This window comes from Ailuropoda melanoleuca, chromosome 5, assembly GCF_002007445.2.
Source record: "Ailuropoda melanoleuca isolate Jingjing chromosome 5, ASM200744v2, whole genome shotgun sequence".
NCBI lineage: Eukaryota > Metazoa > Chordata > Mammalia > Carnivora > Ursidae > Ailuropoda > Ailuropoda melanoleuca.
Genome location: NC_048222.1, coordinates 109,080,082 through 109,095,948, shown reverse-complemented (window position 1 = coordinate 109,095,948; position 15,867 = coordinate 109,080,082). Strand labels below are relative to the sequence as shown.

General features: G+C 39.1%; 1 protein-coding gene across 4 annotated transcripts in view; it reads right to left on the bottom strand.

Moving 5' to 3' along the window:
* Positions 1-15,867, bottom strand: part of SLC10A7 (solute carrier family 10 member 7) — a 260,057-nt gene that overhangs the window by 64,517 nt on the left and 179,673 nt on the right. For all 4 annotated transcript variants that reach the window (XM_034661552.1, XM_034661551.1, XM_002916240.4 and 1 more), the window contains one exon: positions 613-648. In XM_034661552.1, the coding sequence (XP_034517443.1) occupies positions 613-648 (36 nt within the window). The remainder of the gene's footprint in view (positions 1-612; positions 649-15,867) is intronic.

The following is a 15,867-nucleotide window of genomic DNA, read 5'->3' as shown; positions in this document are numbered from 1 at the left end:
CATATGCTTAGTGCCAAAAGAAATAAGACAGTTAATTAGCAGTTCTTATTTTCAGAACAATTTTTGTTAGTTAACCAGTGGCTGGTATTTCTTATTTCTGAAGCATATTTCATTATCCCTGGCAGACAGCCTGGCTAGGTGTTATTGTTTCCCATTCTACAGATGGAAGAATTGAGGCAGCCTTTCCCAGATTGAGAAAGCCAGTTACTACTACAAGCCTTGGAACCTAAGTTTTCTCTGGTCCCCTGGTCCTAGGCTCTTTCTAACTAACATTGGGTTACTAGCTATCACTTTGGTTCTACTAATGAGAAAAGAAAGAGCATATATCTGTGATCTATGTCGCAGATCATTAATTTGTAATAATTAATGATTTAGCCCTGGAGTCAGAGGCCCAATAACTGGGCTCTGATGCCATCCTTGGATCATGAGACCACAGAGATCCTTTGTGTCGACACATTATTATTTAGTACAGTTCAACTGGAAGAACAGTTCAAAATATGATGCAAAGTGGTGCAAAAGGATTCAAATTTCCATTTTATCCTAATGCCCTTTCTTAAAGGGTTGTAGATGGCTTTTAATAAAACATATTAAAGACAACAGCAAAATACTCACAAAAAGCAGCAGCAGCAGGGGTGTTATAACGATGCCCTGAAAGAAATAAGAGAGATGATGATCATTTATCAGCCTGGAAAGCAGGACCCTTTCTTTGCCATTTTAAACTCTGATGCATGGAAATGTTGATCTTTCTCACCTCCGTTTAATAAAATTTAGGTGATAAAGATGAGGGAGCCCCAGTCTTGGCTCTCCCTACCATAAAGCCTTGGCATCTCTATTACAATTATTTGTATTTGGTACCATGAAAAGTACAACCACCACTCTTCCTTAAACTCGTCTGCCCTTTTTAAAACGGAAGTTGCCTTCCACGTTGCATACGTATCACTCGGGTGAAGCTGGCAAGCCTTCTCACTCCAAGGCTTTCAACTCTAACTTGGATAAAGTGCCCCCTTTCAAGAGAAGACAGGTGGTTCAGTCCCAGTCGGGGTCCTCTCCTGAGCAAAGACCACGTCAGTTGTGATGAATGAGATGTCGTGATTTTGTAATGTGAACCGATCTCCCCTAGGAAATGAGCTGGGATCTCAAAACTCATTTCACTTGATTAGACTCCATGTCTCCATGGTGGAAGGCAAGTCTTTCATCTAATTCAGCCACACAGGACCACCTCAGTCCCTCTGCCTCCCCTAGGCAGAAAGGAGCAAAAGATTTGTTTTCTGCAATGACATGAAACAGTTTGAGGCTGTTGTCAATGAGGCAAGATACAAGCTTTTAGGTTTCTTGAAGGTAAATCTTTAAAACTAGGTGTTTGAGTTGGGAGTTAACATGACAGGTTTCGGTTTTAGAGCGGCAGATGATTATTCGCCCCTCTTAGTTCTTTCTTTATCTCTCAACACTTCATTATGATTTATAGAAGAAAAAGCGTTTCATAGTTTTATTAACAAATTCTACTTGTAACTTTAAAATTCCGAAGAGTCTGTGCGTGTGTGTGTATTGTATGTGAGAGAAAGAGACACACAAACAGAGACTATACTGTGTCCAGGATCTAAGGTCAGGGACCACTTCATTACATTTGGAAAAAAGTCCTTTTGGTATTTATATGAAATCCTTTCATCATTACAGTAACTAAATTCTTTTGGATGTGGCCCAAGAGCGGCTGGCTACCTTATATGAACATTGCTACTATGACTTTCTTATATGTGAAGATTCACACATGAGCTTGTTTTATTGTTAAATAATAGAATAAATGCTTCTTTATTGTGTAAACTTTTACAGCTGGCAGTAAGAATACAACACTTGAAGTGTTATATTTTTAATCTGTTTATTAAAATATGCATTGTGGCTTATAACTCCATTGGTATCCATGAAACAGGTTCTCATCAGCACATTTAGGAGAGCTAAATGTGCAAAATGCTAAAGCAATTTTAAGAGCTACTGTCTGTCCTTCAATGATATAGAATATACTTAGACTTTAGGAGGAATTCCAAACTTTACAAGGCCATGTAGAAATGAAAATATCTGGCTATTTCAGTCTACGTGGGAGCCATCTGATTTCAAGTCAATTTGCTTAAACATTTATTGAATGTCCACTTATATGCCAGGCACTACTCCATTAATTAGAAGAATTAGTGGAAACTGATCTGGCAGAAAGGAAAACAAGGATATTCCAGGAAGAGGCAAGGGAATTCACAAAGCCATACAAAGTAGAATAGGGTGGGAAGAAAGTATGAAGACCAGGTCACCAAAGACCTCGTGGCCAGAAGAGGGAGTCTGAGGTTGATGCTTTCAACAATGGCAAACTACTGAAGGAGGTCAGGTAAAGGCACAATGAGGTAGTAAATAATTAAGTATATGGAAAAAAACTGGACTTAGCTTATAAGCCAACCGGTTTCACCTTTGTGATCTATCAATTCACCCATATCCAGATAAAAGAAAATAGAAACTTACGTTAATGTTAATTATGAAACATCAACAGCACTAGTAATACGAGAAACAAGGTATGGTATCTGTGATAGGGTAAGAATTTTCAACCAGGACGAAGGCTGAGCATTGTCACTACTTGGAGGACATTTGTCTTATATTAGAGGAGATGAAGCCACATTGGCATCTTAGAAGTACATGGGGACCCACATTCTTCCTGGTGACCACTAATTTTCCCTTGCCACAGTGGAATACTAAAAGTATTAGTAATAATACCAGGACTATTAATGGTATTTTGCTTCAGCACTTTCACACAGCACGTTTTACAACTTGGCCCTCCCCTATGGAAGGAGGTAGGTTACATCATAGGCCCATTTTATAGATGAGGCAATTGGGGTTCAGAAAAGCCAAGCAAACAACCCCAAGTCATACAGAAAATAAATGGCAAAGGCAACACCTGGATTTGAGCCTGCTCTGCCCAGCTCCAAAACCAGAACTGACTCCACTACGCCACTGGGCCTGGGTGGCAGGTTTCAGCAACCAGTACTGTTTTCTACAGAGTTCTGCTTAAGACATACGTTGGAATTAGTTGCTATACGATCTTGCTCTCAAGGTGATAACCAATTCTTAGGATGACTCTACTCCGGAAGGCAGAGCACTATTATCTGCAGGTTTTCCTGCCTGAATATTTCAAGTGTATAGTTCCCAACACAAAATAGTTTCTTTGCAGTTCTTCCAAAGACTTACGGTATTTGTTCCTAAAATATTAAAAATTTCCTGGCAAATAGGATGTGTTTTCTATTTCTGGATATTCAAGATTCCTCATTATTTTCTCAAAAATGTTTATTCAATTTCATTCATTAGGAATGAATTGTTACACAGTGCTGAAATGTGTTTTTCAATTGTGTTAGGAGGTGAGTCAGTCACAACGCCATTAATCGTGACAAGAACACTGTAAGTTTAGTGGAGTCATTATAATACTTATCAAAATACTAATTGCCAACATTTATGGAGTGCTTATCTCCCATCGATGATGTGCTAAGGACTTCATGAATGTCATCTTATGGAACTTTCACAACAACCCTATTATTATCTCCACCTCCTACGGAAGGAAACTGAGTCTCAGAGATACCAAGTGAAGTAGGAAGAGGCAGTGCCAGGAATTCAATCTCTAGCTCCCTGACTCCACGGTGAGCCTGATGGTGTAAATAAAATCTCTGCAGTCTTACCCTATTTCCTCAGCGTGATATTTTAAGAGTAAACCTGAGAGGAGCTTCAAACTCAGTATGTCTTTTTGATGACATGAAACAAATTGAGAAATCAGCCTTTGTGTGACATGATGGATACATTTTTTTAAAGTCAGGTTTTTACAAATATCAATGGTAAAAAGGGTGAGCTGAAAATGTTAACTGTAACAGCAACAATCACTGGGAGTTGGAAAGTCAAATAAACATGTTCTTTTCTCTCGGGTACTTAGAAGGCTCAATTTGATTGTCTCTTTTCTCTTTCCCCAGTAAATCCTATGCAAATGGATAAAACCAAAAAGGTGGTAGAGGAGAACTTCTAGCAAAAGATGTTACCCCTCTGCTTGCAGATTCAAAGTCAAGACACAGTTTTAGCATCCTTGCAATTGGGATGGAGTGTTAAGTTTACTGATTGCAACACCTGAAGAAGTCAAGTCACAAAGTGACTGGCTTTGATTGGCTCTTAAAAAACCTTCAGAAAATCCATTTACACCTCTGGTGTGAATGACTGGGTGAATATATTTCAATGGCTTTAGTGGGAAGGAAAAAAAAAGTGTCAAATCTCAGATACTGAGATTTAGTCACTTACAAGTAAAAAAAACCCTCCAAATAACAACAAAAACAACAACAAAACCGCAGATGCACCTCTCTCAGCAGCAGGACTAGTTAAAAAGGCAACACTTAAGTGAATTATCATTTTTTTTAAATAGAAAATGTTGTCAAAACGTTTTGCTGCAACGACTATTGTGATCCACAGAAAACAAAATTGACTTCTTAGGTGTCTATCTCCAGGACATTGAATGCTAAGTCTTGGAAAAGGTACTTTTTATTTTTTAAATAAAAGGCAATCACTTAATTTTTACAGAATGGCAGAGACTCATCTGAAGTGAGACCCCGCTTCTGTCTCCCTCACTTGCTCACCAGTGAGGTGGGGCTATGATGGCTGTGCTTTCGCCAGAGAACCTGGAGAAGCAATGTTCATCTTCTGAAGGCACATGCTGACCTGGATGAAGCTCTTTCACAATAAGGAAGCTCTTTTATAAATGATCCCAAACCACCTCCACTGTCGCCCTGTCTTCCCCTTAGAGCGACTTAGGGCACATCCCACCCCTCCTGCCTTGTGATGGCCTTTTAACTGCTGCTTTTGAGTGGTGTAAATAAAATCTCTGCACTCTTCAACTATTGCCTCAAACCTACAGTTTAAGAATAATGCCAAGGTGAGCATTTGGGTCCCCACACTAAGTTTTCTCCAGGCTAGAGGTCATTAGGCAGCCCCCTCCCACCCCGCCCCAATGCTATTCCCCTAGGGTAGGGCTCTGAGGCTCCTCTTAGACATAATCTCATTCAGGTGAACTAAGAGTCCATAGCACTCGCTTCCTGACAATTGACCAAAACTTGGAGCTGTCGTCCTGGAGCATTGTCTAATAGGGCAATCCGAGGATTATTTAATTACCAGGAGGGATATATCTTTGTTTGACTTCTATTTACTATTAATTGGGGTTCAGAAATTATAGGCTAACTTACACAGTATTGTCCAGTAGATACAGAAATAATTTCTGTCTAGTAGAAAAAACCACCACAAAGATTATGGTCTTATTACCCTGTAGATATTAGCCAGTTTTGTCCTTAACCTAGTGAATTTATTTTAGTATTCTTTTCTGATGGACTATATAATCCCCATTTCTTCTTCTTTTTTTTTTTAAGTTTTACTTACGAGGGAGGGAGAGAGAGAGAGTGGGAGGGAGGTGGGGGAGAGGCAGAGGGAGAGAGAGAGATTCCTAAGCAGACTCCCCCCTGAGCGTGGACCCCTGACGTAGGGCTCAATTCCACAACCCGGAGATCATGATCTCAGCTGAAACCAAGAATCAGAGGCTTAACCGACTGAGGTACCCAGGCGCCCCTATAATCCCCATTTCTATAATCTCTTAGAAATCAACTTTACTGTCCTGCTGGTTCCCTTATTATTCAGTTAAATTAAATGTTTGACATGTACTCATTCTATATTTGTAAGAAAGTCATGTTTTCAGCTTTTGAAAATTCTACTTTGACAGCTCCTTTACTCTGAACCTTGCATTTATGTTAATGCAAAGATAGCTTTTTCCCCCCCGGAAGGTTTAATGCCACTAAAACTCCCAGTTTGTCTTCACATGTTGTTCGATGGTCAGTATACAGTGATATCTTAAAAAGTTAAAAAGTTAAAAAGAAGCTTATTCTTGTTGAACCAATATGTAATGAGTGAGATTGGCCAATACATCCTAAGCAATAAATTATAAAGTGGCAATACGAGGAATTTTAGAGACATTTAAATTTAAACAAAATGGTCAGGATATATGGTCTCCAAAAAATGCGGCCTGATAAACATGAATGTCAGAGTAAACAGCTGAGTAAACTTCATAAAGTAAAGATAAAGGTATTAGGAGCCTAGCTGGAAAGAAAGTCTGGTTGATTGGTGCGGAAGGGCCTCTTTCCTCTCCTCTGCCTATGCGTTCCTCTTTAAAACTGGACCTACACAGAGTAAATAGCTCAACATCTTCAAATTAAGCATTTTGCAGTATGTTCATAGCTCTGTCAGGGGAAGAAGGTGTCTTAGCAGCTGGCTTGAGCATTCTGGTTTGTCTGCCAGGCACAAGGCACTATAGTAAAGACAGTAGCATCAGACTACTGGAACTAGGTAACACCAGCCACTAAAAACACCCAGTCAATTCTCTCTATAGTCTGAGTCCATGTTTGCCAAGAAAACGTTGAAAAATAATTTCGTTTTCCAAATAGCATTTTTGATAGAAAGAGAACACACTGACTAGCTGACCCCAGGCTCCTAAAATACAACCATATTGAGGTACGCTAAACAGAGTGAGTTTCTGGACCTGCAAAGGTTAGGAACTATTTCTGGATTGTGGGGACTCCACGCGAGCAACATTACCCTATGAGGCCTTGCAGGAATGACAGCTGGCTCCTCTCAATAACATCCATTTAATTAAACAAACATTTACTGAGTGCTAACCATGTATCAGACATCACGGGAGCTGAGGAGAAAAAGATTCCAAAGTCTCCTAAAACTACAGGCATTTCGAAGTAGAATTTTACATAAAATTCCAGAGAATAGTTTCTGTGAAATCCTTGGCTTGTCTTTGAAGAACAAAGGAGACCTTTGTTCTTTCTTTCCTATTTTTTTTCTCTTACAAACACTGGTGAGCACTGTTTATCTCACTCATGCACTTAGAATAATTTTTGGATTTTCAAGTTATGTCTCTGATATGATATGTCCATATTTGATCTTTTTTTTAAATAATTTTTTATTATGTTATGTTAGTCACCATACAGTATATCCTTAGTTTCTGATGTAAANTGATCTTTTTTTTAAATAATTTTTTATTATGTTATGTTAGTCACCATACAGTATATCCTTAGTTTCTGATGTCAAGTTCCATGATTCATTATTTGGGTATAACAGCCAGTGCACCATGCAATACATGCCCTCCTTAATACCCATCACCGGCCTATCCCAATCCCCACCCCCTCCCTTCTGAAGCCCTCAGTTTGTTTCCCAGAGTCCATAGTCTCTCGTGGTTCATTCCCATATTTGATCTTTAACTTACGCTATGGTCCTTGTCAATGAGGAGTTCCCATTATAGAAAGCAGTTTTACCCATCCTTCTGTAATTTCAACACCTCTGTTAAGAAATACCTCTACTGTCTTATTCCCTAAAGATTCTGGTGTTTCTTCAGACCAAAATTAAGGGTCATATATATATGTTAAGTGTTATCTTGTTAGATTTAGCCTAGTATCTTCTGAGATTTTGGTCTGTCACTGATAAATTCAGCAAATACCTACTTGGTGACTACCACGTCAGGCCCCATTGGATGAGGGATAGTGGTGAATGAAACATGCAGAAAGGATGCCCTCGGTGCTTTACAGAAGAGAGAAAAGCAACCACAGTAAAATGGCGAGGGTTTAAAATTACAATCTCAGCATGCTATGAGAGTGCTTAACGGAGGTGAGAACAGTTCAGATGAGAACTGAAAGCAGAGTAGGAGCAGGTCACAAAAAGAAGGGACAGCCCCAGAGAAGGCAGGCTGGAGAGAACACAGGGTCAGAGGAGGGGCTGTAAAAGGCTTTGGAGGCAAGAAGAACATACAGTCAACTGCAGGTGAAGGGTATAGTGTGCGAGGGCCATGTGAGAGAGGAAGCTAGAAGCCAGATGAAGCAGGAAGGCCTAATCATCCATGGTGAGGAGTGTGGCTTCATTTCAAAGCAAGGGGAAGCCACTGAAAGAATTATGGAGGCATGGATCTAGGGGAAGGGCCTGGGGCCAGGGCTGGATGATACTTGTGTTTAGGTAGAAATCACTCTGGGTGTAGTTTAGAAAAGAGGTTACAATGGTGAGACATTAATAGGAGGGAAACTAATGAGGGCGTTCAGAAATCCAGGCAGGGGTGGATTTGGGCTAAGGTGATGGAAACTTAGTGATCAAGATAGAGATATCACATCCTCAAGAAGTATTTGAAATGTAGACTGGTAGATTAACTAAATATTGAGGGAGGGGTGGTGATAAAAAGGAAGGAGGGAGGGCTTCTTAGTCTTCTAAATTAAGTGATTTTTGGCCCAATAGGGAGGTTGTGGAGCTAATTACTGAGCCACGGTAGACTTGGGATGTATGTGGATTAATTTTTTTTCTGGAAGACGATGAATCTGAGATGTCTACAAGGCCTCCATTTAGAGACACTTTAAGTAGTTGGATAGATGGGACAGAAACTGAAACTAGGGTCGACAGTGGATGCAGATGAGTGAGTCGTCACCATACAGTTGGTGGCTTACTATTACAGAGAAGGAAGGACATTCGGGAATACAGAATACGTACTGAAGCTCAGAGGGGGCCTAGCAGAAAACAGTTCCAATGGAATAACCAGTGTGGAAGTTAAGCTGGATTGAGGGCTAAGAAGGAAGAGGAGAGAGTCAGTTTTGTTGCTCTTTCAAGAAATCTGGCTATCAAAAAAAGAAAGAAAGAAATCTGTCTATCAAGAGGAAGAGAAAGAGCTATAACTGGAGGGGAATGAATACGAGGGAAAGGAAGTTTGTTGGTTTCTGTTTTGTTGTTTGTTTGCTTTGCTTTAGAAAGAAGAAACTTGAGGATTTCCAAATTCATTTAAAAAAATGGGGTCGNGGGAAAGGAAGTTTGTTGGTTTCTGTTTTGTTGTTTGTTTGCTTTGCTTTAGAAAGAAGAAACTTGAGGATTCATTTAAAAAAATGGGGTCAGGGGGTAGAGGTTTAGAAAAGAGAAGGGATTATACTTATTACCTTAAGGAGGCAGCAGGGAAGGAGTCCCAGTGCACAGCTGCAGGGTTTAACTTCAGGAAGGAGGTGGGCTGACATCTTTTCATTGTAAAAGGGGAGAAAAGGATAGATCAGGTACAGATGAAGACAAACTTGTATGTGTTTGCTGTTAGAAAGCTGTGAAGGGACTTTCATTTAAGAGCTTCTATTTTCTATTTTAAGTAGAAGTTGAAGTGTTTTACTAAACCGAGGGGAAGACAGGTTCAGACAGGGGCAAGTCAGTGATTGGAAACCAGTGCTGTGACTACTGGGAGCGGGTGTCTAGGTCGGTGAAGGGGCTTGGATTTCACCATCCTGTGAAGGTAACAGGTTAGCCGGTCATGGCTTCATGGATGCTAGAAGAAAACACAAGACTCCTGGTTCATAGCCACAGGACTTTATCACTCACAGGATAGCAAGCCACCTAAGCATCAACTCCCCTTACCCCCAAGTCAAGCAGAGTGGTGTAAATGGGCTCAGATGGATGCCTGCACCCACAGCAGGTTGCATTACAGAAAAGGAATACTGAGTTTAAGGAATCCCAACCTTTTCTAATGGACAGAAAACATGCCTATCATTTGCTCTAGAGGGAAATATTATCTTTATATTTCCAAGGCAGTAAGCAAACCCGCCATTTGTTCCAGAGGGAGATACTATTTCTATCTTTCAAGGCCATTCACTATAGAAGCATCCCTGAGAAGACAGTTGAGAACAAAGGGCCATCAGTGCCTCTGACAAGATGTTCAGAGATCTGAGAGACACACGGAGAATTGTCTTCCAACAGAGGAAATGTCCGGCAGACCAACCCAACTGATATTAGTTATCTCAACATTTGAGCTATCAAGCTCATTATTGCTCCCTTCAAATATCATCACTTGTTCAGGAGAATGACAATTAGATAGTCATTTTTAAATGACCAGAAAAACCTTCAACAGGACACTGATCCTCTAACACTCCATGGACATCATGATTCAAATAAGAGTCTAACCAACTGAACTGACTTTCAACTCATAATTCACTCTCTCTCTCTTTTTAAATTGGGGAATTTGCTAAATGTATGTTTGAAATCTAGATCCTTGCTAGATTGAACTGTGGTCTCTGGGCCGCCAGGACTGGCCTCATGTGAAAGCATGTCAGGAATTGCTGAATCTCAGACCCTACCCCAGGCCTGTTGTATCATCATATGCATTTTTAACAANGAATTGCTGAATCTCAGACCCTACCCCAGGCCTGTTGTATCATCATCTGCATTTTTAACAAGATCTCCAATACTTGTAGACACACTAAAATTCAAAAAGAACTGATTTAGTTCTAGACTGGGGTAGGCAAACATTTTCTGTATAGGGCCAGATAACAGTTATTTCCGGTTTTGCTGGCCATACAGACTCTGTCACAATTACTCAACTGTGCTATTGTAGCTGAAAAGCAACCAAAGTCAGTAAGTAAACAAATGGGCGTGGTCAAATGTGGCCCAAGGGCTGTAGTTTGGACTCCTGCTCTAAAGCGTCCTTTTTGGATTCGCAGTTATATTTTAAAAAGAAATACGTAAGTGTAACAAATTCTTACTTTTAATAACTTGGGCTTTTGGAGAACCCACACTGGCTTCCAAACATCCCAGCATGTTCCTTTGTAACTGCTTATACCGCACTACTTAATTACCCATTCTTTAATTTTTCTCTAGACTGAAAACAAAATTACCAGTTAATAGTGTGTAAAATCTACTTTCTTCCCCTTTCTGATATTTGCAGTGACATTTGCACATGGCCAGCTGCTGATTCTACTCCTTTTCTTTATGATTTGTCAAAGATAGCGATTCAGCAATCTCAAATGTTAGTTTTCTCAGGACCCTTGAAGTAATTTGTCTAGGTCAGAAGATAGAGTCTGCTTATCTTGGGCCTACTTTCCTTTTGCCAATATTTACTTTACCATTTCTAATCTGAAGATGATTCTCTTTGCCAAAGATGATGGAAGCAAAGGGAAGGGACAGGGTGGGGGGGGAGGGGAAGGGGAGACGAATGAATAGCAGGATGCTGGATAGTGGGCAGAATATGTGGAGTTTAGGATCCTAATATCCAGAGCCGTATGAGAAAAAGGATCAACACAAGAACACAAAAGGGAAATAACATGTACATTGTTAATTAAAATATGGTGAAAGCTGAATATGGTTAAAGCTGAAAAAACTGTGTTCTGACTCATGATTTTTCTTTTTACTCTTTAACTGAAAAAGTAAACCTTCTTTTCTGACTATGTAAACTCATAGACCTGTATTAAAACTATTAACTTGGCTTTTTCTATCTAGATGAACAGTGATAAGGACAATCTGAAGTTCAGTTAAAGCCTAAAGTGAGATGGATGTGGGAATTTTCTGTATTTTTCAAGAATCTTTCATGTAAATGTCTCCTAAGTTTAGAGATTTAACATGCAATAAATAATTTTCTGAAGGAGCCTCTTAAAAATGCTTATCTGTAGAGTACATATTGGACCAAAGAGGCAGCAAAAGGAAACTAAGTCAAAATTGCTTTTTTGATGACATGAGCTTTCATAGCTGAGCAATGATTTGTTAAGGTTCGATTTGGCCTGCAGGCCTCCACTGTGGTCACAGGGCTGCAATCTGGTGTGTTGTGGTGGTTTTCTTTTCCCTGGGAATACATGTAGCAGTCTATGAAGGATCATTAGCAGCACGACAAATATTATATACAAGAAGCACAACTCTCTTAAAACGTCAAGAGGATGGTCCCACGTTACCCAATGGTCAGCCAAAGTGTCTGAATCTTATCCATAGGAGCTGGTAGTTTCAGCGACAGCAAATACTGGCGTCATAACGATAGTCAACATTTATTATTGGGCATTATGCACTAGGAACTGTGCTATGTGCTTCACAAACATCTAATTTTAAATTCTAATAATAAATTGATTATTCCAATTTTATAGGTGAGAAAAGAGAAACTTATAGAGACTATGGCTAGGCTGTAGGAAGTACCAGGAGGCAGAACCCCAGCTGAAGAAATAAGAATAAATGTAGAGAGGTCAAGAGATGGTCCAAAGGGAAGAAAAGTTGTTGGAAAGGAAAAAAAAAATAGAGCAAAAGAGAAAGTAGGAAACTTAATAAGATATTCAGAAAATGGATTGCAGGAAACCAACATAAAATGTTATATAAATTAAAAACAGAATCAGAGGTTACAAATACAATCTGCCAGTGGTGTAGGAATATATGAAAAGAATGCACTAAGACATTCTCTCCAGGCCATGAGAATAATCTTGAATATTTATTACCCATTGGCTTAAAAGATTTAATGTGTATCTGCCATCTTGCTCATTGACACCTTTCACAGAACAGGACACTTGGCACATACTAGGTACTTAATACACTTTTTTGCTGAATAAATGAATGAATGTGTATCCACAAATGCTTCTTTCAGGGAACAGCATATCCATTTGATAAGAAACACACACTTTCTGAAATGCTTTAAAACCCTATGTTTGTCATCATAATGAGACTAGTTGACATTTATTGAATGCCTACTCTGGATGTGTGAGGAACTGTTCTATATTCTTTGTATGTACTAACTCATTCATCCTTTACAACCCTCTGAGAAAGGTACCACTATGATTCCCACTGTACGGAGGAGAAAATGGAGCTATATGGACAGAAGAATTATACAAAATTCCCAAGCAGTAAGTGACAGAGTGGGAGGCAAGCAATGTATCCGGCTCCAGAATCCACGTTCTCTACCACCACGCGTTTATACAGTGGTATAAACTTGGAGCTCTTGGAGAACTTAGTCATATCAGAATTTTAGCTAAAAGGAATCTTGAGAATAGCTGGCTGTCTCACTTTACAGATTACAAAGCTGAGGCCCAAGAAGGCTGTGTCTTTCCCTCACAGCCTCAGAGTTAGTGGAAACACCAGGAAGAGGTCAGTAAGTGCCTCAAATTCCTTGCCCACTTCTTTATTTCTGATACCACACTGCCTCCTACAAGCCAGCTGAGTAGAGAAAAACTTACATCTAGAAGATCTGAAAACTATTCCTTGGCACTGTTGTATTTATTATATGTCTAAAGCAAAAAGGACACAGAGAATAAAATTAGACCAGGTGCTCCCTTCCTCCCAAAAAGGCTCATAAGTTTCCAGCAAGGCCATGGGAGAACATTTGTGCAAAATTTTGTGAAAGCAAGGTAGAGATGTGGAGGAGAAAGGAGAGGGGATGATATGAGGGTCAATAAGGACAGAGGAGGCAATGAAAAGTGATTTGTGGAGTCTGGGAGAGGGCCTTTTAATGAAGTCCTCTGGATGTTAAAGTAAACATATGGAATAATTGATTTTCTTTTAAATAAGACATTCAAAAGAACAGTGCAATCAAAACTAGAGTTCAGAGTCATGACAGACCTTGACCATATACAAACAACAAACAAACAAACAAAACCCCAGACTATGTCTACACATGTGAAATGAATGGGTTTGGCAGAGCCCATCCATTCCTTTTGGATGCATCTAAGTGACAGCACACACTGCTGTTAGATCTAGCTGTGACGATCAATACTGAGTGCAAAGATGGACACAATGAATGGAGACAGCTGCACTCCACTTGCCTTGTCTCATATGTCAATGGTCTGATTTACTTTGGTTTTTATCGTATTCCTTAGCTAAAGCCATTTCTACAGCTGAGAAAACTGGCCCTGAACTTCGTGATTCAGAGAGGCTTCAGCTGGGAGAAGGGAGGAACTGGCAATGGTCCTCACGTGAGCATCCTGAGTCCACGAGCCCTCTCATCCTTACCAAGGCAGAGGCAGCAGGATTCTGATGTTCAGGCTCACTTTGAGGAGTCACCTTTCCCGACTCATCCCATCACCATCAAACATATACTTTAAACAGGTTTCTCCTTAATATCATGTTTATTTTTTATTAAATATCAGTGGGCAGGAAAGGAAAAAGATACAATGTGATATTGGGGTCTGAACAAGATGTATTCTAGATCCTGAGCCTCTCTAGGCCAGTGCTACCCAAAGCCTGGCAGAATGCCTAGAGGCAGAAGGAAAAACAGTGGTGAGGTGAGGAAGAACACTAATTTATCAGCTTATTACAACTGGTAAACAGACTTTGTCATTTTATGATCATGTATTTTTTCTGGTATAAAAAGTTTAATAAAAGTAAATCACTTCTGCATAATCAAATTTCACCTCATGACCCAGGAAAATGCAAAAGAGCTAGCTTCAAATTTTTTTTAGTGCTTAGACTTTCATCCCCCAAATTCCCAGGGTAAATTGCTAAAAGGAGTCCTCATTTTGGGTTGTATAATTATATACAGGCAATTCCTCTAAATGTTTCAGCAAAGACTCATTCCTACACAATGACTTCTGGGTCAACACTATTGGGTGTTGCCACTAAAGAATTATTAAGAAGGAGGGGCGCCTGACTGGCTCAGTCAGGAGAGCATGCAACTCTCGTTATTGAGGTTGTAGGTTCAAGCCCAACATTTGTAGAGATTACTTAAAAAAATAAAATCTTTAAAAGAAAGTTTTTAAGAAGAGCCAACGTTTCCACTCAGAAATGACTGTAAGGATATTCATATCAGATATTTATTTTTAAATGTCCTCTGCTAACCACTTCTAATATCTTTGGAACTAAAAAGTGCCAGAGAACAAAAAGTGATCATCTGGTAAATCACACCAATAAACTTAAGAGTCTTTAAGAAAATTGAAAATCCATGTCAACATAATTTTTCTAGTTCCCCAGTAGAGGGCAACTTCTACACACTTTGACAGTTAAAAAAAAAAATCTATGCATACCACATCAGTAAGAACCACTGTTATGTTTAAAATAAAACAATATGGTTATGTCCATGAATGGATTTTCACTAACAGGTAGCTATAAAATGTCATGAAATTTTAAATACGTAATTAGGAATTGAGTACATTTAATGAGTAATTAGCATTTTATGATTAATATAAGTGTTATTGCAGAAACTTTAAAGTAGCAACCATTTAGGTCACTATGATAGAACTATCAGTAACTGAAATACACAAGGCAACTGATGAGAGTAGTGTTCTTTAGTAAACATTTTGACGGAATTTCATTATGACTGAGTTCCAAATACAGCTAATGGGAATACATAAAGTCTTTAATAAGACAAATACACAAAAAAAAGGCCATAATGCAAACATCTCAGAGTACAACTGAATGTCATCATTATTACAGACTTTGAAATAATACTTATCAGTGTTCATGTTTCAAATGACATCAGATATAAGAATGTAACTGCACATATGCACTTAAATATATGTAAATAGAGTAAAATGCTACTATAATGCATCTCACTACTGTAGATTTGGACATAATGTGATACGTCCTTACTCATTCACTCATTCAACACTTATTTACTGAGCATTTATTATGTACCAGAAACTATCCTAGAGGTCAAGATACAGTGTGACAAATCTGGCAAAATTCTCGGCCTTCTCGAAGCTTATACTTCCCATAATAAAAAGCAATGTGTTGAAGGCCTTCTGAAAAGATAGCTCTGAAAGATAGATGCTTATTGTGTCTCATAATGCTAGTTTCTTTTTTTTCCAAAAAAAGGCTTTGTTTTTATTACAGATAAATATCACGTGGAAAAATGAAATGGTTCATAATCTTAATACTCAGAGAACTCTTGTTGACCATAAATAATGTAATACATAAATCTGATTGGAAAAATCTTAATTGTATAGAAAAATAATGAAGAGTGAAATATTCTAGTACCTCATTCTCCCCCAGGAATGTTAAGTTTCTTGTGACTCCCTCCGGAAAAGAAAATAAGATACCAGTATCCATCCATCCATCCATCCATCCATCCATCCATCC